The 22,910-nt window shown below is 39.6% G+C and overlaps 1 protein-coding gene across 5 annotated transcripts in view; it reads right to left on the bottom strand.

The window, feature by feature from the left end:
• The window catches only part of ENPP3 (ectonucleotide pyrophosphatase/phosphodiesterase 3), an 86,070-nt gene that overhangs the window by 8,295 nt on the left and 54,865 nt on the right, over window positions 1–22,910 (bottom strand). For 2 of the 5 annotated variants that reach the window (XM_073337330.2, XM_073337334.2), the window contains exons 15-21: window positions 16,454–16,581; window positions 14,262–14,328; window positions 11,144–11,231; window positions 9,979–10,151; window positions 9,844–9,895; window positions 8,887–9,041; window positions 110–248 (exon numbers count right to left, since the gene is read on the bottom strand). In XM_073337330.2, coding sequence (XP_073193431.2) covers window positions 110–248; window positions 8,887–9,041; window positions 9,844–9,895; window positions 9,979–10,151; window positions 11,144–11,231; window positions 14,262–14,328; window positions 16,454–16,581 — 802 coding nt within the window. The remainder of the gene's footprint in view (window positions 1–109; window positions 249–8,886; window positions 9,042–9,843; window positions 9,896–9,978; window positions 10,152–11,143; window positions 11,232–14,261; window positions 14,329–16,453; window positions 16,582–22,910) is intronic. The other 3 variants (XM_073337331.2, XM_073337332.2, XM_073337333.2) reach the window with 3 other exon arrangements.

Here is a 22,910-nt window from a genome sequence, read left to right as displayed (position 1 = left end):
CACTTATCCCAGGCAGGTTGCTTTGGTGTTTAGATATGCTTTAAACACAAACCCACATCCAGCTGATTAAGACTTTCTAAACACTAGCTATAAAAAGAATCCTACTGACTGGGAGGATACAGGAAGCCGTGGGTGATGTTCAGGTCTAGCTGGTAGTCAGAGCAGTTTTGGCTTTGAGTAGCCGGGATTCTAACATCAGCCCGCAGACAGTCTGGAATAGTGGAAGGAAGTGAAGATGCGTCTGCCTGCTAAAAAGAAAAAGGGGGGAAATAGTGTTACACCCACAGTTGTGGCTAACCTTATACCCTGTATGGTTTGTGACTTCCTAGAATGGTTTTCATTGAATCTTTTCCTATTTTCATAATGAATCAGCTCAATACAAGTAATGGAAAATTATGTTTTCTGTAGTGTTTTTCCTTGGTCCTTCTGTTTTTCAGTAATCCAATTAGGGAAAACCCTTAGCATGGTGTAAAATGGTAGTAGCAAGACTAAGGTAGTATCTTAGCCCAAAAAGGTGACATGTTTGGCCCATTCAGCTCTCTAAAAATAAATTCACTTCCTACTGCAGAGCAGTTAACATGTGAGAATCACATACTGGCTGATGTTATTTTAGCCATATCCAGATGGGCTAAGCAATGACACCAAGAAACTGTATGGACTAGATTCTCAGCAGCTATAAATCAGTACAACTCCTTCCACTTCAATGAAGCAATATTAATTCACACCAGCTGAAGAGCTGACCCACAACATTTCAACTGTAATTTCGGTATTTACAACTGCTAGGATTGCACCCACGACAACACCAGAATTGTATTTTATCTGCACAACTGTATTTTATTTTTCAGCAGCAGCTCTTACTTCCATTTAATTTCTTCTCCGTTTTGTTAAGAAAGGTATTTTATCTGATATGAGGCTATAATTAATTAGATCCATCATTCACAACTCATGAGCTTTCTTCTGTTTTATTCTTAACACGACATGTTGAGGTTTTTTTATGTGTTTTTTGTTTTAATGATCTAGGAAGCAGCCTAAGCTTTATAAACCTTTATCAGATAGGAAGAGGACAGATGTAGTGCAACATCACTTTTGATCTGTTAAAGGTGAACTGCAGTGGGGGAAATCGTGCTTGTGCCTCTTTTTTCCACTTTGTATGAAAATCTCTGTAGGTGCCCATCCTATGTTCTAGGTGCGCATTACATTGAAGAAATATAATGTAAAGGATAAATAGCTATCCATCAGGAAATATAAGCCACAATCCTGCACTGAGATCCATTAATTTCAACCTCTAGCCCCAGAGGGTGTCCTGCTGAAGTCAACAGGGATCCACATGGGTGCAAACCTGAATGTTAGTAGATCTGATTGCAGCATCAGGGACACAATGAGGATTCTAACCTAAATCACTATAGCCCTCCACCTCCACCTTCTCCAAAAACCTGGAGGGAAATATGGAGTTTGCAGCACGTATAGAAAGTTAACAAATTGAGGCTCTGACATACTCAAGGGGAAACTGTGATCCAAAGTCAAGAACATCCATGGACAACACCTTTCCTCCCCACCCACCCCAGCAGTGCTCTCCTGCATCTTGCAAGGAACTCCAGCTGAAGCATGTCCACTAACTGGGGTAGTACATCATGAGGAGAGAAATGATCTCTCAGGAAATCAGGCCAAAAACTATTTAAGGCTTGGTAGGTTAACATCCAATTACATCTGGAAACTTATTAGAGAAGTGCAGAGCCTGGTGTAAAGGTGGAATTGTTTCCAGTGTGAAACTCCACTTAACAAGCAGGTGGAAGCATTTATAAGAACATCAGAATGGCAATACTGGGTCAGACCAATGGTCCATCTAGCCCAGTATCCTGTCTTCTGAAGGTGGCCAATGCCAGGTGCTTCAGAGGGAATGAACAGAATAGGTAATCATCAAGTGATCTATCCCCTGTCGCACATTCCCATCCTGACTAATAGCCCTTGATGGACCTATCACCCATGAACTTATCTAATTCTTTTTTGAACCCTGTTATAGTCTTGGCCTTCACAACATCCTCTGGCAAAGAGTTCCACAGGTTGACTGTGAAGAAATAGTTCCTTTTGTTTGTTTTAAACCTGCTGCCTATTAATTTCATTTGGTGACCTCTAGTTCTTGTGTTATGAGAAGGAGTAAATAACACTTCCTTATTCACTTTCTCCACACCAGTCAAAATTTTATAGACCACTATCTTATTCCCCCTTAGTCATCTTTTTTCCAAGATGAAAAGTCCCAGTCTTATTAATCTCTCCTCAAATGGAAGCCGTTCCATACCCCTAATAATTTTTGTTGCCCTTTTCTGTACCTTTTCTAATTCCAATATATCGTTTTTGAGACGGGGCAACCAGATCCTGCACACAGTATTCAAGATGTGGGTGTACCATGGATTTAAATAGAGGCAATATGATATTTTCTGTCTTATTATCTATACCTTTTCTAATGATTCCCAACATTCTGTTAACCTTTTTGACTGCCGCTGCACATTGAGTGGATGTTTACAGAGAACTATTCACAATGACTCCTAGATCTCTTTCTTGAGAGAGGGGCTAATTTAGGCCCCATCATTTTATATGCATGGTTGCAATTACGTTTTCCAATGTGTATTATTTTGCATTTATCAATACTGATCAATATAAATATTATCAATATCAACTGATTAATAACAACATTATTAATAGCTTCTTTTTCTGAATGGTGTCTAAACGTAGCCCTATGTGGAGCTGTCATAAATATAAAGGGAAGGGTAAGACACCTTTAAATCCCTCCTGGCCAGAGGAAAAACCCTTTCACCTGTAAAGGGTTAAGAAGCTAGGATAACCTCGCTGGCACCTGACCAAAATGACCAATGAGGAGACAAGATACTTTCAAAGCTGGAGGGGAGACAAACAAAGGCTCTCTCTGTCTGTGTGTTGCTTTTGCTGGGACCAGAGCAGGAATGCAGGTCAGATCTCCTGCAAACCTATTACTAGCAATCTAGTTAGATATGCATTAGATTCTGTTTTGTTTAAATGGCTGATAAAATAAGTTGTGTTGAATGGAATGTATATTCCTGTTTTTGTGTCTTTTTGTAACTTAAGGCTTTGCCTAGAGGGATTCTCTATGTTTTGAATCTGATTACTCTGTAAGGTATTTACCATCCTGATTTTACAGAGGTGATTCTTTTACTATTTCTTCAATTAAAATTTTTCTTGTTCTTAAGATCCAAGGGTTTGGGTCTGTGTTCACCTTTGCAAATTGGTGAGGATTTTTATCAAGCCTTCCCCAGGAAAGGGGGTGTAGGGTTTGTGGAGGATTTTGGGGGGAAAGACGTTTCCAAGTGGGCTCTTTCCCTGTTGTATATCTGTTAGACGCTTGGTGGTGGCAGCAATAAAGTCCAAGGGCAAAAGGTAAAATAGTCTGTACCTTGGGGAAGTTTTAATCTAATCTGGTAAAAATAAGCTTAGGGGGTTTTTCATGCAGGTCCCCTCATCTGTACCCTAGAGTTCAGAGTGGGGAAGGAACCTTGACAGAAGCTTATTACAGGAATCTAATCACAAGTTGACAAACACACGAATAAATGGGGCAAGGGCCATCTTAGACAGAAAGTGTCATTTTTTCTCACCACACACAGATGAGAGTGTGCTCATAACTATGGCTGCTCCCTGAGCATCCAGGAACAGCCCAAGATCTAATACCACATCTCAGTCATGCATCTGGGCTACAAATGGCATTCAAAATCCTCCAATCAGAGGAACTAATATAAATCCCACCAACTGTTCTGGCATCTTGTCCTAAGCCACCAACATTATTTCACTCCTCTCCAGATACACAGTAATTCTCATCCAAGCCTCAAATTTATATAGACAGTGGGTTATTTATTCTACTGCTCCAGCCAAATCAAAAGAATAGAGATGCAGAGCAAGTTGTCATCTGAATATTGAATATATCACAGACCATATATCTTCACTAACTCTCCCAGTCACTTCATCTACATGTTGAGCAGGAAGAGTGTTAATATAGATCCCTATTGTACCTCGCAAGAGAGAACTCTCAAGTTGGAGAAATAAGTACCCACAAATAACCTCTGTGTTCTCTCAGAAAGATAAGAGAGGAACCACTCAGCTCTGTAACACTCTTGCTAGGTTCCACAACCAAATCAACAAAACCTCATGATCAGCAGTATCAAAAGCTGTTGACAAGTTTATAATAAGCATCAGTGATACATTTATCCTCACCCTTTGCTCGAAGGAGAGTCCCAGCTAATCCAATCAATGCAGTGTCTGTCCCACACCCTAGTGACTATGGCCAAAGAAACTGGAAGGCTTCAGAAACTATCAGAGTTGCTGAGCCACAACCTACTCAATGACTTCCCTGTCCCAAAAAAATGGGAGATTTGCTATTGGTCAATAGCTAGGCAGAATGTATGTATCAAGAAGTGGTCCCTTAAGCAATGCTCTCATGATAGCCTCTTTAAGAAATCTCTTTCTTCATAAGTTTCAGAGTAACAGCTGTGTTAGTCTGTATTTGCAAAAAGAAAAGGAGTACTTGTGGCACCTTAGAGACTAACCAATTTATTTGAGCATGAGCTTTCGTGAGCTACAGCTCACTTCATCGGATGCATACTGTGGAAAGTACAGAAGACGTTTTTATACACACAGACCATGAAAAAATGGGTGATTATCACTACAAAAGGTTTTCTCTCCCCCCACCCCACTCTCCTGCTGGTAATAGCTTATGTAAAGTGATCACTCTCCTTACAATGTGTATAATAATCAAGGTGGGCCATTTCCAGCACAAATCCAGGTTTTCTTCCCACCACCCCCCTACCCCCCAACACAGACACAAACCCACTCTCCTGTTCGTAATAGCTTATCTAAAGTGATGACTCTCCTTACAATGTGTATGATAATCAAGGTGGGCCATTTCCAGCACAAATCCAGGGTTTAACAAGAACATCTGAGGAAGGGGGAGGGGGGTAGGAAAAAACAAGGGGAAATAGGTTACCTTGCATAATGACTTAGCCACTCCCAGTCTCTATTCAAGCCTAAGTTAATTGTATCAAATTTACAAATGAATTCCAATTCAGCAGTCTCTCGCTGGAGTCTGGATTGGAAGTTTTTCTGTTGTAAGATCGCAACCTTCATGTCTGTAATCGTGTTACCAGAGAGACTGAAGTGTTCTCCGACTTGTTTATGAATGTTATAATTCTTGACATCTGATTTGTGTCCATTTATTCTTTTACGTAGAGACTGTCCAGTTTGACCAATGTACATGGCAGAGGGGCACTGCTGGCACATGATGGCATATATCACATTGGTAGATGTGCACGTGAATGAGCCTCTGATAGTGTGGCTGACAGCCCCCCAACCTGAAGCGAATACTCACCAGGAACCACATACCACACAAGAGAACCGCTAACCCAGGAACCTATCCTTGCAACAAAGCCCGTTGCCAACTGTGTCCACATATCTATTCAGGGGACACCATCACAGGGCCTAATAACATCAGCCACACTATCAGAGGCTCGTTCACTGTACTTTCCACAGTATGCATCCGATGAAGTGGGCTGTAGCTCACGAAAGCTTATGCTCAAATAAATTGGTTAGTCTCTAAGGTGCCACAAGTAATCCTTTTCTTTCTTCATAAGCTACACAGACAGACAATCTGTTACAACAGGTTAGACTCAGAAGACTTTTGTCACTGGATCTATAGCTGTATCCTCTCTCATTTCCTCTATCTCAGGTCACATGGTGAACCATGGTGACCTGTGAAGAAAAAACAGTTACAGTGACTTTAGAAAACTACTCCATAGATAAAATTACCCAATCCATTCTCCAGTTCATGTTACAAGAATAAGATTTTTTTAAACAACCCAGTAATTAATGTTTCCAGATGCATAATTTATTTTCATCACATGACGAACTAAATATAGTATTCCGCAGCTGTTGTGGTCTGTCATGTCAATTTTCAGCCACTTCCAGGAGGGGATTTTTGGGGTAATACCAGCAGAAAAAATACTTAAACCACAAAAAACAAAGATCCCATAAACCCAAAGCACCAAGGTCTTTTTTTCCATAAATCATAAAATACCAAACAAGTCTCAATTCTGTTTTCATCACAGTGCAGTAAAGATTTTATTCTTTAAGGATAAGATTCAAAAGCTAATCTAATTTACAATATTTTTATACTAAACAAAAAACCCTTGCATGTAATTTTCTTTATCTACAAACACACTCTAGAGTCATATCCAGAGGAACTACAGCAAACTCAGAAAGGCAAATAAAATTATAGTGTTCCAGAGTGCAAATTCAACTTACAACCAACAAAATATTATAAAGGGTATGGTAGCTTTGAATTCTACACAACAGAATTAGTGTTCCAGCCTGTTACATCCTGATTGGGTGGGAGAGGTGGGTGGCTTGATGCAACCAATTCCTTCCTCTCGAGGAGATGAGTATGTTACCTCAGAAATGCATTCCAAGCACCAATAGTTTAAATCAGATTTTCCTCTGAATCAGAGTCACAGGTAACAGAAAATCCAGCTGCTGTTACTGGTATACTGTCTGTAATTATGATAATATAAATATTTGTGACAGCTTATTAATATCCAGTCAGAAAGAATTGTTCATTCATAACACTGCTAATCACACACAAAGAAAATTACATATAAGAACTTTTTGAGCCAGATTTTTGGCCCTGCACTGGCCCCTTTGCACTGATCCTGATTAACCAGCCACCTGAGGGAAACCCCAGGTGACAGTCAGTAAAGACTCAGCCTGCTTCATTTTGTTGTCCTGCTTGAGTCTCTCTGTATCTGTCTAGCAGTCAGAAACACATCCGCCTAAAGGCACTGCTAACCACACAGCATTGTTTCTCCAGCTTATAGGTAACCGCAGGATGTACTGCTCATTTAGAGGAAAACTATTTCCATGGACCTTGGCATCTCCATGGTATGGTGCCCAAAGCATACAAGCAGATACAGTTACTACAGCCACCTAGCATTCATCTATTGGTAGAAGTAATGAGGCTTTTGGCATGCTTAAAAGGGAGCGGAGCAGGCTGCGGCCGGGTCACTGCACTTACCATGTGGTAAGTGCAGGGTCGTGCCTGGCTGCAATCTTCAGGGGAGTGGGGGCAACTCTACAAGGTTCACCCATCCACAGTTATAATGAGAGCATATATCAATCACACTGCTAAGGAATTGTAAATACACGGAATATATTTGCAACAGAAACTGCATTAGTAGAAACTATTCAGTAAGTTTGTATATTTTTGGAAAGCTTTCTTGGCAGAGAAAGCCAAAAATAAGCATAAGAAAACTTGCAAGGACTCATTCTTGGAAATCATAGTTTGACTTTTTTCTGACTGATAGACAAACTGGAGCCCATGTGCATGACTGCCACTGAATGACCAAGAGAGAGCACTCATCTTTTGGTTTTAGTTGTGTTTATTTTCTCATTTATTATTATTTTCTCTCATTGTTCTTATTCTATTCCCCTCCTTTGCCCTGTGGGACTGTGTAGTAGTTTTTACTCAATGGCCAGCAGGCCTAGTGGGCAGGCCACGGCTCAACAGTCCCACCATCCCGCAAAGTCCTGGCATGGGGGGAGGAGAGGACGCAGGGGGACCCAGGACCTGGCCCAAGTATAGTCCTGGTCACCTCTTCCTGATACAAGTGACCAGCTTCCCTTGAGCTACCCCGTTCTCTATTCAATTTGATGCATGGGCGCCCCCTCAACATGGAGTTCCCAAACAGTGTCAGCAGTTCAGTTAGTCAGATAAGCATTCCTCGACTCTCTTCCTAGAGCCCAGTTATTTTCCCTCCACAGGGAGAAAAAAAAGGGGGAAAAGGCTCCCAGTTGGGTCTTGGCCACAGTCCAGACCCCTTCTTGTGGGTTGCTTTGCCTCCAAAAGCTGCAAACCAACTACTTCTCCTTCATTCTCATCCCCACCCACCCACCCCCATCCCAGAGTGACAGAGTCCCCTTTTGAGCAGATCCTCCATTTGGAGTATGCTTCACAGCTGCGGAGGGGCAGGGAAGGGCCCGCTTTTCCCAGTACTGCTTCTTCATTCCCTGCAATTTCGACACCCATGGCTAGCTCATGCCAGCTGACTCAGGCTCACAGGGCTCGGCTGTTGAATTGCAGTGCAGACATTCGGGCTTGGGCTGCAGGCTGGACTCTAGGACCCTGTGAGATGACAGCATGAGAGATGCAGCCCAAGCCCGCATGTCTACACTGTAATTAAGAGCTCCTTAGCTCGAGTCAGCTGGCATGGGCCAGCTGCAGGTTTTTAATTATCGTATAGACACACCATTAGTCTCTGTGTTGGGTCTGTAAATGTCCTCACAGACTGTAAGGCAGGTTCTGTGCCTCTGCTTTCCTATCCTATTTCCCATTTTATACAAACAGGTTTAGTTGAACCAACTTAACTGTTGTGCTTCAATCTTTGTATCTTTTGTGCCCCTATCAAGTGGCCATTTCCACATTTTAAAATAATTTTTAAGTTATTCAAGGTACAATTAGTTTTGGTTATTATACAGGTTGTTTTTCAAGATACGCTAGATTTGGACAATTCAGGTGTGTTTAAAAAGCATTACAAATATGTTGCTTAAACCCCCTGCCACCATTTGGAACCAAACACTAACCTGGAACTATATTGCTTTGGGGGAGTAAAATAAAATTCCACCTTTCCATTACCAGACTCCAAGTAAACTCAACCTGTTCTGTTCTCAAAAGAAAAAAGATTACATTGCAAGAAAGAAATAATCCGGAAGAGTCATATAATGTCCCCTGGTTCATAACCAATTTTCCTAACGAATGCTCTGCATTTTCAGAACAGTGGGTCATTCCATTATGAATGGTAAGTATATTTGATAACCTACAGTTTTATTGACAGTGTATGCACTCCACAGTGGCATCCAGATGTTGTGTCTGTATCCACTCACATACTGATGATGGTGAAGAAGGCAATAGGTGTTTTGCTTCTGTAGAACTCTAGGTCTGCCATAGGGCAAATTATAGGTCTCCGCCTTCTTTACTAGAATGTAAACAATAGTTACTGAATTTTGTGCTTATGAAAAGATTTTTCTTGACAGAAAGGCATATGGGATGAGCAAAAATATACATCAAATGCAATGTTTTAATTGACTAAAATATGTACAATCTAATAAAGTATAAAGATGTTTAAGGATCTGTACTTCTGGATATTTGAAATTGTGCAACAATATTTTTCACGATATGTTTAAAATACATAAGTTACTCAAATATGACAGAGAAAATATCACAAAAATCCAGGGCTTGATTCTCCTCTAATTTATGCTAAGTTTACACTGATACAGCTCTGTGGACGTCAGTGTGTCAGTGAACTAAGAATCAGGCCCTAGCTGACTATGAAGTTTGTTATATAAACCAAGTGCCAAGAACATCCACCAAAAGAATCCAGTTATGCTCCCCAAAATTATGTGAACAGATGAAGGGCAAGAGATGGCTGAAAGGCTGGGAATAGTAGTTTTATCTCCTGTTTTCCTAAAGTACCTTGGGCCTGATCCAAAGCCCACAGAAGACAATAGGTGTCTTTCCATTGACTTTAATTGGATTTGGATCAGGACCCTAGGGAGAATTGTTGCTGTAAAAGATTCTCAGCCAACCTCTTCTCCACAGACAGGAAAGAGAAAGGGGGAAATTACTAATTATGGGCTAGATTTGGTCATCCTTGCTTACCTTCAGTTGCACTTTACTCTGCAAATAGTCCCACTGAAAGCAATAATATAAAATAAAAAAAAAAACACAAGGGCATAGATTTTACATCACCCCTGCTCCTTTTATTTCCAACAACTTACTTCCTTCTGAGGTGAGATTTAATCTTTGATTTATTGCTTCCAAATCCAATGCCTGTAAAATATAATATTAAAAGATTGTTCAGGAAGAATTCATGTTCTGATTGATTAAATAAAAACTCTGGACCCATTACTTACTAATGCGGCACATGTGCATCCTAACCCATCCAGAGGAGTTGATGTGGTAAAGGGGCATGAAGATGGAGGTGACTCTTCTTTTGAATGCGATGGGTTATAGAAAGGTGTCTTCAAAAGATGATTTAAACTGCCATGAGTTCCATTGTTTGGTGCAGGTTTAATACGCAGCAGATCTGATTAAACAGGTTACAAAACATTTGAAATTTTTGCAAAAACATCCTGATGCCCTACAGAAGAAAATACCAGGAGTTTCATTTGCCTGACAGCTACTCCTTTATGCATTCCTTCTAAATATGACAGCAGAATTTCAATTACCTGAACCACTTGGGCACCCACAAATGCACACATGGATAATTGAAACGCTGAATAATAAACGGTTGAGTTAATCGGGATTCAACAAAAACAAAACTGAAATAAATATTTAAAATATAATCCAGCACTGCAACAAACAATGAAGAACCTGTTTAATTAACCAATTGCTTATAAGTCAGGCAGTTGAGTTTGCAATTTGTTAAATATGGAGGGTCTAATAGTTTCCACAGTATAACATATCTGCTATGTTTTATGTAAAGTTAAGCATTAAGGTGTTGCAGGCTGGTCATTTCTGGGTAGTTTTTACACTTTTAAGTGGTGGTGTAGGCATGAGGTCTGATTATTTTAACCACGTTACAGGTGTCATTATTTGAGACCATTACATTACATGAGGAGGAACACTGAAATGCTTCATTTTATGTGATCGTTAAAAAAATTACAGAAAATTCCACCTCAAACTTTGGGATACAGTGGCCTATCTAAAATTCTGACGAAGAGTTGCAACTCTCTGCAAGATTCCTGCCCCAAGATGGCCACAAGGAGCTCCCATATGAGCTCATGAATATTTGCAGCACATATATTTGTTAGGAGCACTTTTCCACTTCATGATTCTGTCTCCAATCAGGAAAATTTCCCTACTTTGCAGCTAATTTCTTGATAAGTGTGAGCCAATATACATAAGCTTGAAATCCAATGTGATGTCCGTGGGTGGGGCGAGGCATTTGGTACAGTGTTATTAGTTTCTGGATGTATTCACTAATGTTTCTGTAATCTTTGTCTTAGCTCATAACATATTAGCATCTGAAAACCTGCTTGTGCATTACTAGCTGCAGTACTGGTTGTCTATACTCACCACACATTAGATTATAAATTTCTATGTTTTCAAAAGGTTCCACTTCAGTTTTTCCTTTAAAGCTCGGGCCATGTGCCATGAAGATGGCCTGGATTGTAATAATAAAAGCTGTTATCTAAAAGAATTCAAACTAGAAAACAACAGGAGTTAGATTTTAAAAGAACTAAGAGTATTGGGGCAGATTCTGCACTCTGTCACAATAGTTAATATCAGTGGGATTATTCTGATGTAAGAGAGCAGAATTTAGTCTGGCAAAAAATGCCTTAGGCACCTAACTACAAAAGTAGGTTACCAGCTGTGGGTCACAAGCAGGTAGGCGCCTCCCTGCAGCCAGGGGCAGTGGAAGCTTCCTAACGGAGGGGAGGCCATCGGCACCTGAACCGTGACCCCACCCCTCACACCACCTCTTTCCCCTGAGGCCCATACCGCCTCTTCACCCCCAAAACCCCTCCACCCATGGCTCCTCCCTGTCCTCGTTCCAGCGCCCCGCCTGCAGTCTATACTCAGGCACATATCTCCATGAGAGGGTCAGGGCTGAGTACACACCCATGTCATCAGTATCTCCCATTGGCTATCCTAGATGGCTCCCTGCCTAGAGTGCTGCCTTTTATGAATTTCAGACGAAGGTGCCTATCTCTCTGCATGCATTCTATAGAGAGCCTATGCACCTAACTCAGGCTTTGAGAATTGCTGTGTTGTTCCTGTGTTTTTCTAGGGCCTAAAAGTTACAATGCCTAAGTGAATCTAGCCCTAAGTGTCTTAGGCTCCTATGTCCCATTTTCAAAATTGATTTAGGCATTTAGGAGATTAAATCTCACAACAGTTGACTGGATTTACACTCCTAAACACTAAAGTCACTTTTGAGAAGGGGCCTTAGGCGCCTAAGTCACTTAGGTTTCAGAGTAGCAGCCGTGTTAGTCTGTATTCGCAAAAAGAAAAGGAGGACTCGTGGCACCTTAGAGACTAACCAATTTATTTGAGCATGAGCTTTCGTGAGCTACAGCTCACTTCATCGGATGAATACCGTGGAAAATACAGTGAGGAGATTTATGTTCTGTGTGTATATAACGTGTAGCTCACGAAAGCTCATGCTCAAATAAATTGGTTAGTCTCTAAGGTGCCATTGGTACTCCTTCTCTTTAAGTCACTTAGGGTAGGGCTACAGAGCATTTTGGAGCACACCTCCTAGCCTAGTTAGACAGACTCGGGCTCACACTGGTGCTCTACAAATAGCTGCACAGACACTGCTTTGAAGTTGGGGCACAGGCAGGAGCTTGGGTTCCAAACCCCACCCCTTCCCCCCTAGGCTTCAGAGCCTGAGCTCCAGCCTGAGCCGCAACTTCAAAGTGTCGTCTACATAGCTGTTTTTTAGAGCACTAGCACAAGCACTGCAAACCCAAGTCTATCAATCCGGGCTAGGAGGCTCACTCCAAAATGCGGTGTAGACATAAAACTTTAAGAACATTTTTCTCTGCATGGCTGCAGCAACTAAGTTCCATGATCTGGGCTGCTGGTCACTAGTTTATCAGAATCCCAAACCACAGCTGAATTTAGGATTCCACCTGAGGCCTGGGTCTACACTGAGAAGTTATATCACCATAGCTACGTCAATCAAGGGTGTGAAAAAACACACCCCTCGCCAACATAGCTATGACAACATAAACCCCAGTGTAGACACAGCTATACCAATGGAAGAGGGCTTTTGTTGACATAGCTAACTTAGTTCAGGGAGGTGGTGTTCCTGCATCAACATAAAAACCCCTTCTGTTGATGCAGGGTGAGTCTATGCTGGTATAGTCTCTGTGGTATAGATATACACTCAAATATTCTCAGAGTTTTAATCCAAATACTCCTTTGGGATGCTCAAATCATCACTTAAGCATTTATATGCCTAAGAGTTAATATGAGCATCCAAATATAGGTTTTGGACATACTATTAAAGACTCATTCATAAACTGAGAACAGGGTAGATGAATAGATGAACAAGGACTGAATCCTGAAACATATCTGTTACATGGAATGGGTCTGAAGCTTATTACCAACAAAGAAGAGAAGGCCAGACACATACTTCTGTTTATCTTTTTCCATAAAACAAAGACAGGAGGACATCAAATGAAATTAAAGGAACAAAATTTAAAAGGGATAAATAGAAATACTTCTTATACTTAGTATAAATGGCCCTTAAACTGTGGAACTTACTGCAGCAGGATATCATTGAGGCAAATAAGCCAATAAATTCCATCAATTATATAAATTTTTACATGACTAATAATATCATTTGCATTTAAAATAACTAGGATTAAAAACTTTAAGGGCTGACACTTAGCTATGGTCAGGAAATTGTGCCTCAAAAGTATAAAGTATTGAAGTGCATTATGGAAATGTTTATGCTTCTCTCAAGCATCCTGAACTTGACCACTGCAAGAGACAGGAGACATGACTAGATGGACCAATGGTCTATTCTGGTATGGCATTTCCTTTGTTCTTTTAATAGGAAAGGGATTTTGAACTGACTAATATAGAAGAACACTTAATGCTTTCTGACTAGCACTTCTAAAGAACACAAACAGGATGCTGTCAAAGGAAAATATTATGAAGGTATATTACCTCATTGTAAAGCACTAATTTGTCCTTACACATACTGTATCAACAGAATAAATATGATTAATGTTCTCTATGAACACATGCCATCTGAAATGTAAATACTTGGTAAAAAATGAGGGAATTTCTGATGATTATGTTCTCATGTGCTTTTAATGAGGCTGTGTGAACTCTGCAGAGTTCTGTTTCTCACCATGATGTGTTTAGTTTAGGTACTGTCGTTTATATGACTCTTATATTTTTTAGATGCACTGAGACATGGCTAAGTATTAGACTCTTAAAGGTGGTGCACAATCATAGGACTTTGCAAGCACAATTGCGGCTGGTCTGAACATTTGATTGTCTCCGCGCAAATTGTCTCTGTAGAGAATAGATTTCCAGGGTTAGATGTCTGAATGCCCATGTAAGAAAAATCAAATTGCAAAAATTGTCATATAGTACAGTGTATGGTTTATTTACAGCAAATATGTAGTTGGCTATACAGTGGGACATGCGTTTTGAGAAGAAATCACCTTACCTCCATACTTTTAAACTCATTGTCATAGCCATGATTACCTCCACCACAAAATGTATAGGCTTTATTCCTAAGAAGAAATCATTTTATATTGTAAGTAAAAATGGTACAAATACAACAAAAATTCTAGTTACCCCAACAAATCGGACTTTGGGTTACCTCCTGAGAAGAATGTTGCATAATATTTTGGTACTGATTGTTCTTATAACACAATGTTGACTTTTGCAGAGACCTCTGCTTCTCTTAGGTTACTGAGATTACTTTAACCAGGAATTTACCCCAAGATTCTAGCTACTGTACAGTGCATTTATGCCTCTGAAATAAACAGAGTAAAAGGCTGACCTCCGAATTGGGAAGTTCCAAAAAAATGTATCATCTCCTTGGGGCTAGTTTTATAATAGCCTTCCTTACTATTCACATTTTAAAACAAGACTTCTTCCTGGAAAACCCAACTATGGCAGTCCTGTTGAAACAATTTCAGATGGCTTTGCCTTATGAAGGAGCATTTAAATTTAAATACACCATTCTAAAATTGTTTGCATTTTTTCTACAAATTGCAGCCTTAGTTTTGATTTTGTATTTTAAATACAATAGAAATGTCATACTATTTGACTTACAATGAGTAGCACTTGAAAGGAGAAGACAAATATGAAAACACCCCAAAATAAATATTTCTCTTTAAATATCTAGGACAAATATTGGACACTACTCAAAATAAAATATGAAGTCAAATGCTAAACAGGCATTTTACCCCTCTCTCAACAAAATTTAAGTTTTAAAAATATTATTAAATAAGATTACAGGAAAAAAAGTCCTCTGCTCAGAAACAGATAGAAGGTATTTAAGAGAAAAGAGAAAGAGAGTATTTTAAAAACCATCCATGAAGCAGGAAAAGGTTTAACCATCTGGAGATCATTTAGGAATATGTATCCATATGTAAAATACAGTACAAAATATATTTCCAAAAGCTGAGCCAATAATAAGTGCAAGTAGAATTTGCACCTGTAGTGCAACTGAAAATGCAAATGGGATGAAAGGAGCTCACAATTTCTGACTTTCTAAGATTTATCACCTTCATTTTTCCACATGAAAATTGGTACCCCAACCCTACGCTTATAATTTATTACCACTGCACCTCTAAGTGCACACACAATATAATTTTTTTAAAATCTACTCCCATGTATTTACAGTGTGTGTATGTGGAACACCGACAGACCCCGCTCATCGGTGGGCAGGATCGAACCTGGGACCTCTGGAGCTAAATGCATGCGCCTCTACTTCATGAGCTAAAAGCCATTTGATTCTTAGCTAAGACTGGAGAGCAGACTCATTAACCTCTCTCTGTAAGTGTTCTCAGTGCCACTAGATGGGACAGAGTACCACACCCAGGAAGTGTCTGGGTTACATATGCCTACAGTATATACAGTTTGTGTACACACATGATTATAAGCAACTACGACAGCTAAGATCAGATAACTATTTCCATTCTAACCATCCCTTTTTCAGTAAATCATATCTGTTAACCACATCATTCACTTTTTGGTATATGTTTCAGGCTTAGTCTCTTCCCAAAGGTGATTTATTTTTTCAAGTTTGAGTAAAAATGCAGAAAATGTGGCAGAAAATAGACTTCCGCCATTACAAAAAGGGTCCTGCAAGATTTTTTTTGAACTGCTCTGCCCCTGGTATGGCAGGAGATAGAAAGCTAAAACTTGACAAGGTAAGAGTCCTAATTAAAAAGTGTTCTGAATATTTCAATGAAAACTAACTGAGTTATGAACCTTTGAAAAACTGCAGCACTTTTTGCATGATGGATTCTCATTAATTGAGCATATAAAAAGCCAATTCTGTCAGCCCTAGATGGTTAACTGATGTGATGAGATATTTAGTGAAGGTGAATAATGAACAAGACTTCAATTCACCTCATTTACCATGCAGATTTGAAGAGAAAACTCTATGCACACCATGTAAAGCAGTGGCTATCTGGCTTACACAGACACACACAATTATTTCCTTTTATATAGACTCCTAAACATTCATCTAACAGTCTGGAAAATCCAGCATTCTAAGGATCAGCTATTGTCTTCACTGCAAGAGATGCAGTCTTTTCAAATAGAAAGCAAATGACACATCAGTGAAGGAAATGAGGCATCTTGAACGATAAGGGTAAGAATCAATTGACAACCATAATTTACCTAACAGCCAACCACTGCCGGTCCACCATAAGATGAACTTTGTCAATGCGAATGTTGTTAGCATAATGGAATCGCTTTGGCAAGTTGGGTGTCAAGTAGGGTTTGAAATGCTGGTTGGGTTTTCGGCACTGAAAAACAAGAAATGGTCCAATCACGTTCAGATTTGCACTACATCAAACACAAACACATCATTCAGCAATGGCCATAGATACTGTGGAGATTGGCACACTAAATATACTGTATATGTTGATTGATAGCTAGAACAATAATTTCTTCACTGACTTATTCCACCACATTTTGGTCCCAGTTGACAATGGATAGTAAAATGTCTTACTTGGATCTGTTACATAGGCCTTTGACAAGATGTACTGTAAGTGTGTCAGTCCTTAGTAGGAGGCTGTTGTAAAGTTATTGATAAGAACAAAGAACTTGTAATGGTAAAGATATTGGTATATGCTATGGTTAATATTATTGGCATCCATACACTATCTGCAGTTAGTATATCAGTTCACATTCTATAAGCTAGTAGCTAAAGGTCCCTGAAAGTTACTCATTTTCTGCAATCTTTTACCAGTTTACCATGCAATAAATAGGGAAGAGGAATATATCCTTCACATGCCTATAAGGTGTCATTTTGAAATCATTAAAAATTATAAGCATGCAAATCACTTTCTTGGAAAAAGTCAATATCCAACTTTTGGCACTGTTGCTTATAAATGTATAATTACTAAAAGAGATAAGATTTGCTGAGTTGCCAAATTGTAACTTTGAAACAATCTGAATAGATTCTAATGAGATTTAATATAACAAATGTTTTTTCTAACATCCGCTAGTGTAGCTACAGTCAGTGTTCCTTTCTGGTTAAGAATCTGTAGGCTCTCAAAACACAGAAGTTGCCAAAGTAGAAGAATAAAGGATCATAAGTTTATATTATGTGCCACAACAAGTACAGATCTGAACAAACAGAACCAACCTGGTGACCTCACTTCACAACTGACCACCCCTAAAACCTTGATTAGGCTTTCTGAAATTCCTTAAAAACAATATATATTTCTTGTTTGAAAATATGTAATGGGAATTTAAAAAAAATAATGGTGCAACTGTAAAAATTGAGACGCTCCCAGTAATTCTGACTGGGAGATACTTTGTTTAAGGAATCTAGAAAGACTGAATTTTAGATAGGATCAGCTCTCATTTTAATGGTATTGGTAATAGTGATACCTATTGAGTTTTACTGCACTGGAGAATAGTGGTTCAATCTTACTGTTAAGCATCGGGAGGGCAGAAAAAAATGAGAAAGACTTTGTATGAGAAAGAAAGTGTGAGGAAAGTGAAGGCTTATGTACTACAGTAGAACCTCAGAGTTACGGACAACAGATTTACGAACTGACTGGTCAACCACACACCTCATTTGGATCTGCGAGTACACAATCAGGCAGCAGCAGAAAAAAAGAGAAAAAAAAAGTAAACACAATATAGTACTTTGTTAAATGTAAACTACTAAAAAAAATACATTTGACAAAGTAAGGAAACAATTTCTGTGCGTGTTTCATTTAAATTAAGATGGTTAAAAGCAGCATTTTTCTTCTGCATAGTAAAGTTTTGTAGCTGCATTAAGTTGAAGTTCAGTTGTAAACTTTTGAAAGAACAGCCATAACGTTTTGTTCAAAGTTACAAACATTTCAGAGTTACAAACAACCTCCGCTTCCAAGGTAATTAATAACTATGAGGTTCTACTGTACCTTTATAATTATCATTGTGCCTGCTAAAGCCAACTGTAAAATAGGGATCAAAGTAGCTATCAACAGCCCCAGGGCTGCTCTAATTTGCTTCCAGTTGCCAATGGCCCAGGAGGTCATTCCTCAGCAGTGCTCCAGCCATGCCCCTTTTCTCTGACCCATAACTCCTTTAGTGCGGGAGGGAAAGATGTGGCACAGATCAGCTATTCCAGCTCTGTGTTACCTGAGGAGTCCCAGTTTCCCAAAGGAATATTCAGCTGGCCAATTAACATGGCTTTATAGTACCTATAGTAGAGCAGTTTTTAAACTAAGAGCTGGTTTAAAGCTGACAGAGGGAGGAGCACGTGGTTCAGACAGAGACATCCATTAGGGGAGGATCTACTAACGGAGATTCTCTCTGTCCTCGTAAGGAGGAGAGGATGGAAGATGATAAAATATGGGTAGGATCTGGTGAGAAACAGTCATATGAAAAAGAGGCCCTTTCAATTACATCACATAATGGCAGACAACTAAAAAGTGACCATTTTGAAGTGCTTATATTCAAATGCTAGAAGTCTAAATAATAAGATGGGTGAACTTGAGTGCCTTGTATTAAATGGGATATTGATATAATAGGCATCACAGAAACTTAGTGGAATGAGGATAATCAATGGGACACAGTAATACCAGGCTACAAAATATATCAGAAGGACACAACAGGTTGTGCTGGTAGGGGAGTGACACTATATGTGAAAGAAAGCGTAGAATCAAATGAAGTAAAAAAAAAAAAAATCTTAAATGCACCAAATCTTACCATAGAATCTCTATGGCTAGTAATTCCATGCTAGAATAATAAGAATATAGCAATAAGGATACACTGCTGACCACCTGACCAGGATGGTGATAGCGACTGTGAAATGCTCAGGGAGATTACCATTAACAAAACTCATTAAAAATGGGGGATTTCAATTATCCCCATATTAAATGGGTACACGTCACCTCAGGATGGGATGCAGAGATAAAGTTTCTTGACACCTTAAATGACTGTTTCTTGGAGCAGCTAATCCTGGTACTCACGAGAGGCAATTCTTGATTTAGTCCTCAGTGGAACACAGGATCTGGTCCAAGAGGTGAATGAAGCTGAACCACTTGGTAATGGTGACCATAATATAATAAAAATTAACATCCGTGTGGCATGGAAAACACCACAGCAGCCCAGCACGGTAGCATTTAATTTCAGAAAGGGGGACTACACAAAAATGAGGAGGTTAGTTAAACAGAAATTGAAAGGTACAATATCAAAAGTGAAATCCCTGCAAGCTGCAGGGAAACTTTTTAAAGGCACCATAATAGAGGCTCAACTTAAATGTATACCCCAAATTAAAAAACATAGTAAGAGAACCAAAAAATTGCCACCGTGGCTAAACAACAAAGCAAAAGAAGCAGTGAGAGGCAAAAAGGCATCCTTTAAAAAGTGAAAGTAAAATCCTGATGAGGAAAATAGAAAGGACCATAAACTCTGGAATTGAAGTATAAAAATATAATTAGGAAGGCCAAAAAAGAATTTGAAGAACAGCTAACCAAGGACTCAAAAAGTAATAACAAAATTTTTTTTAAATACCTCAGAAGCAGGAAGCCTGCTAAACAACCAGTAGGGCGACTGGACAATTGAGATGCTAAAGGAGCGCTCAAGGACGATAAGGCCATTGCAGAGGAACTAAATGAATTATTTGCATTGGTCTTGGTCTTCACGGCTGAGGATGTGAAGGAGATTCCCAAACCTGAGCCATTCTTTTTAGGTGACAAAGCTAAGGAACTGTTGCAGATTGAGGTGTCATTAGAGGAAGTTTTGGAACAAATTGATAAATTAAACAGTAATAAGTGACCAGGACCAGATGGTATTCACCTAAGAGTTCGGAAGGAACTCAAATGTGAAATCGCAGAACTATTAACTGTGGTTTGTAACCTATAATTTAAATCAGCTTCTGTACCAAATGACTGAAGGATAGCTAATGTGACGCCAGTAATTAAAAAGGGCTCCAGAGGTGATCCAAGCAATTACAGGCCGGTAAGCCTGACTTCAGTAGTGGGCAAACTGTTTGAAACTGAAGTAAAGAACAGAATTGTCAGACACATAGATGAACATAATTTGTTAGGAAAGAATCAACATGATTTTTGTAAAGGGAAATCATGCCTCACCAATCTACTGGAATTCTTTGAGGGTGTCAACAAGCACGTGGACAAGAGGGATCCAGTGGATATAGTGTATTTAGATTTTCAGAAAGCCTTTGACAAGGTCTCTCACCAAAGGCAAAGTAAGCAGTCATGGGATAAGAGAGAAGGTGCTCTCATGGATTGGTAACTGGTTAAAAGTTAGGAAACAGAGGGTAGGTATAAATGGTCAGTTTTCAGAATGGAGAGAGGTGAATATTGGTGTCCCCCAGGGGTCTGTACTGGGACCAGTGCTATTCAACATATTCATAAATGATCTGGAAAATGAGGTAAACAGTGAAGTGGGAAAATTTGCAGGTGATACAAAACTACTTAAGATAGTTAAGTCCAAAGCAGACTGCAAAGATCTCACAAAACTGGGTGACTGGGCAACAAAATGGCAGATGAAATTCAGTGTTGATAAATGCAAAGTAATGCACATTGGAAAACATAATCCCAACCATTCATATAAAACAAACAAAGTAAAGTATTTCTTCAAACAATGCACAGTCAACCTATGAAACTCCTTGCCAGAGGATGTTGTGAAGGCCAAGACTATAACAGGATTCAAAAAAGAACTAGATAAATTCATGGAGGACAGGTCCATCAATAGCTATTAGCCAGGATGGACAGGGATGGTGTCCCTAGCCTGTTTGCCAAAAGCTGGGAATGGGCGACAAGGGATGGATCACTTGAAGATTACCTATTCTGTTAATTCCCTCTGTCACAACTGGCATTGGCCACTCTCAGAAGACAGGATACTGGGCTAGATGGACCTTTGGTCTGACCTAGTATGGCTGTTCTCATGTACCTTTGCATCACTCTCAGGGCTGGACTTAATTGTGTCTAGCTGCCTATTGCCCTCAGGGACCATTCCAGGAGCTAGAGAGCACCAGAGTAAAGCAATGCTCCAAGCACGTACTGTTTTCCCTGGTTACGCCCCCTATTCTGGAAGCCAGCAGTGGGGCGCTCTAGAACCACTACTGCTGGTTCTGTGCCACCCAGGGGGTTCCCCTACACAGGCAGAATCCTTATGCAGCTTGTTAAGCTAGCTAATTGGTCTCTTTGTACCATCAGAGCAGCACAAGGGGCGATAGTGGATGTAAGAATCTGGTCTGAGGTGTTCAGCTGCTAGAGCTGTATACTCTGTTAGTATTAACCCTGTGAAATGAGAAGAAGTGAGCCTGAACAACCAAATAAGCAACTGAGATTGATAATTTTTTTTTTAGAAAAGGATTCTCCGAGATGGCTACATGACACCTATTATATATGCCATGAGACAAGGTCACTCCTTAAACTCTGTATGTTCTCATCTAGGGCAATGATAGAGGAAAACATCAAATGATATAATAGAATACACCGGTAGTTGGTGCAAGAAAAATAGACTGAAAGAGGCTAGGAACCCTGGGCTGCACTACATACTCATGACCAACGATAGAAAGAAAAGTGGGAATTCCCAAAATTCTGGGCTATAACTATATGAGAGACATTTCACATCTCTTTTCATATACTCTGAATGGCTATTTGGATTATTTAGTTAACACTTAACTACTTAACAGGGATGGGGAGCTAATAACTGATGACATCAAGAAAGAGGAGGTGCTTAATGCTTATTTCACTTCAGTCTTCACTAAAAAGGCTAATTATGACCAGATACTCAACACAATAAATATTAACAACCAGGGGGAAGAAATGCAAGCCAAAACAGGGAAAAAACAGGTTAAAGAATATTCAAATCAGCAGTGCCTAATGAAATTCATCCTAGGGTACTTAAGGAACTAGATGGTGCAATCTTGGAAGGTTAGCAATTATCTTTGAGAACTCCTGAAGAACAGGAGATGTCCCAGAAGACCAGAGAAGGGCAAATATAGTAACTATCTTTAAAAAGGGGAACAAGGAGGATCCGGAGAATTATAGACCAGTCAGTCTAACTTCAAGACCTGGAAAGATATTGGAACAAATTATTAAACAGTCAATTCGTAAGCACCCAGGGGATAATATGGTTATAAGGAATAGTCAGCATGGATTTGTCAAGAACAAATCATGCAAAACCAACTCAATTTCTTTCTTTTGCTGACCTTGTGGATGCGGGGGAGGAGTAGAGGTGATATAACTTGACTTTAGTAAGGCTTTTGACACAATCTCACATGACTTTCTCATAAGCAAACTAGGAAAATGTGATCTCAATGAAATTACAATAAGGTGGGTGCACAACTGGTTGAAAGACCAAACTTAAAAGAGTAGTTATCAATGATTTGCTGTCAAATTGGGAGGGCAATTTGTGGGGTCCTGCAGGGGTCAATCCTGGGTCTGGTACTATTCAATATTTTCATTAATGACTTAAATAATGGAATGGAGAGTATGCTTATAAAATCTGCAGATGACACCAAGTTGGAAGGAATTGCAAACACTTTGGAGGATGGGTTTAAAATTCAAAATGACCTTGACGAATTGGATAATTGGTCAGAATTCAGCAAGATGAAATTCAATAAAGAAAAGTACAAAGTACTTCACTTGGGAAGGGAAAA

This window comes from Lepidochelys kempii, chromosome 3, assembly GCF_965140285.1.
Source record: "Lepidochelys kempii isolate rLepKem1 chromosome 3, rLepKem1.hap1, whole genome shotgun sequence".
NCBI classification, from domain to species: Eukaryota; Metazoa; Chordata; order Testudines; family Cheloniidae; genus Lepidochelys; species Lepidochelys kempii.
The sequence above is the reverse complement of the archived record's forward strand: the minus strand, read 5'-3'. Positions and strand labels throughout refer to the sequence as shown.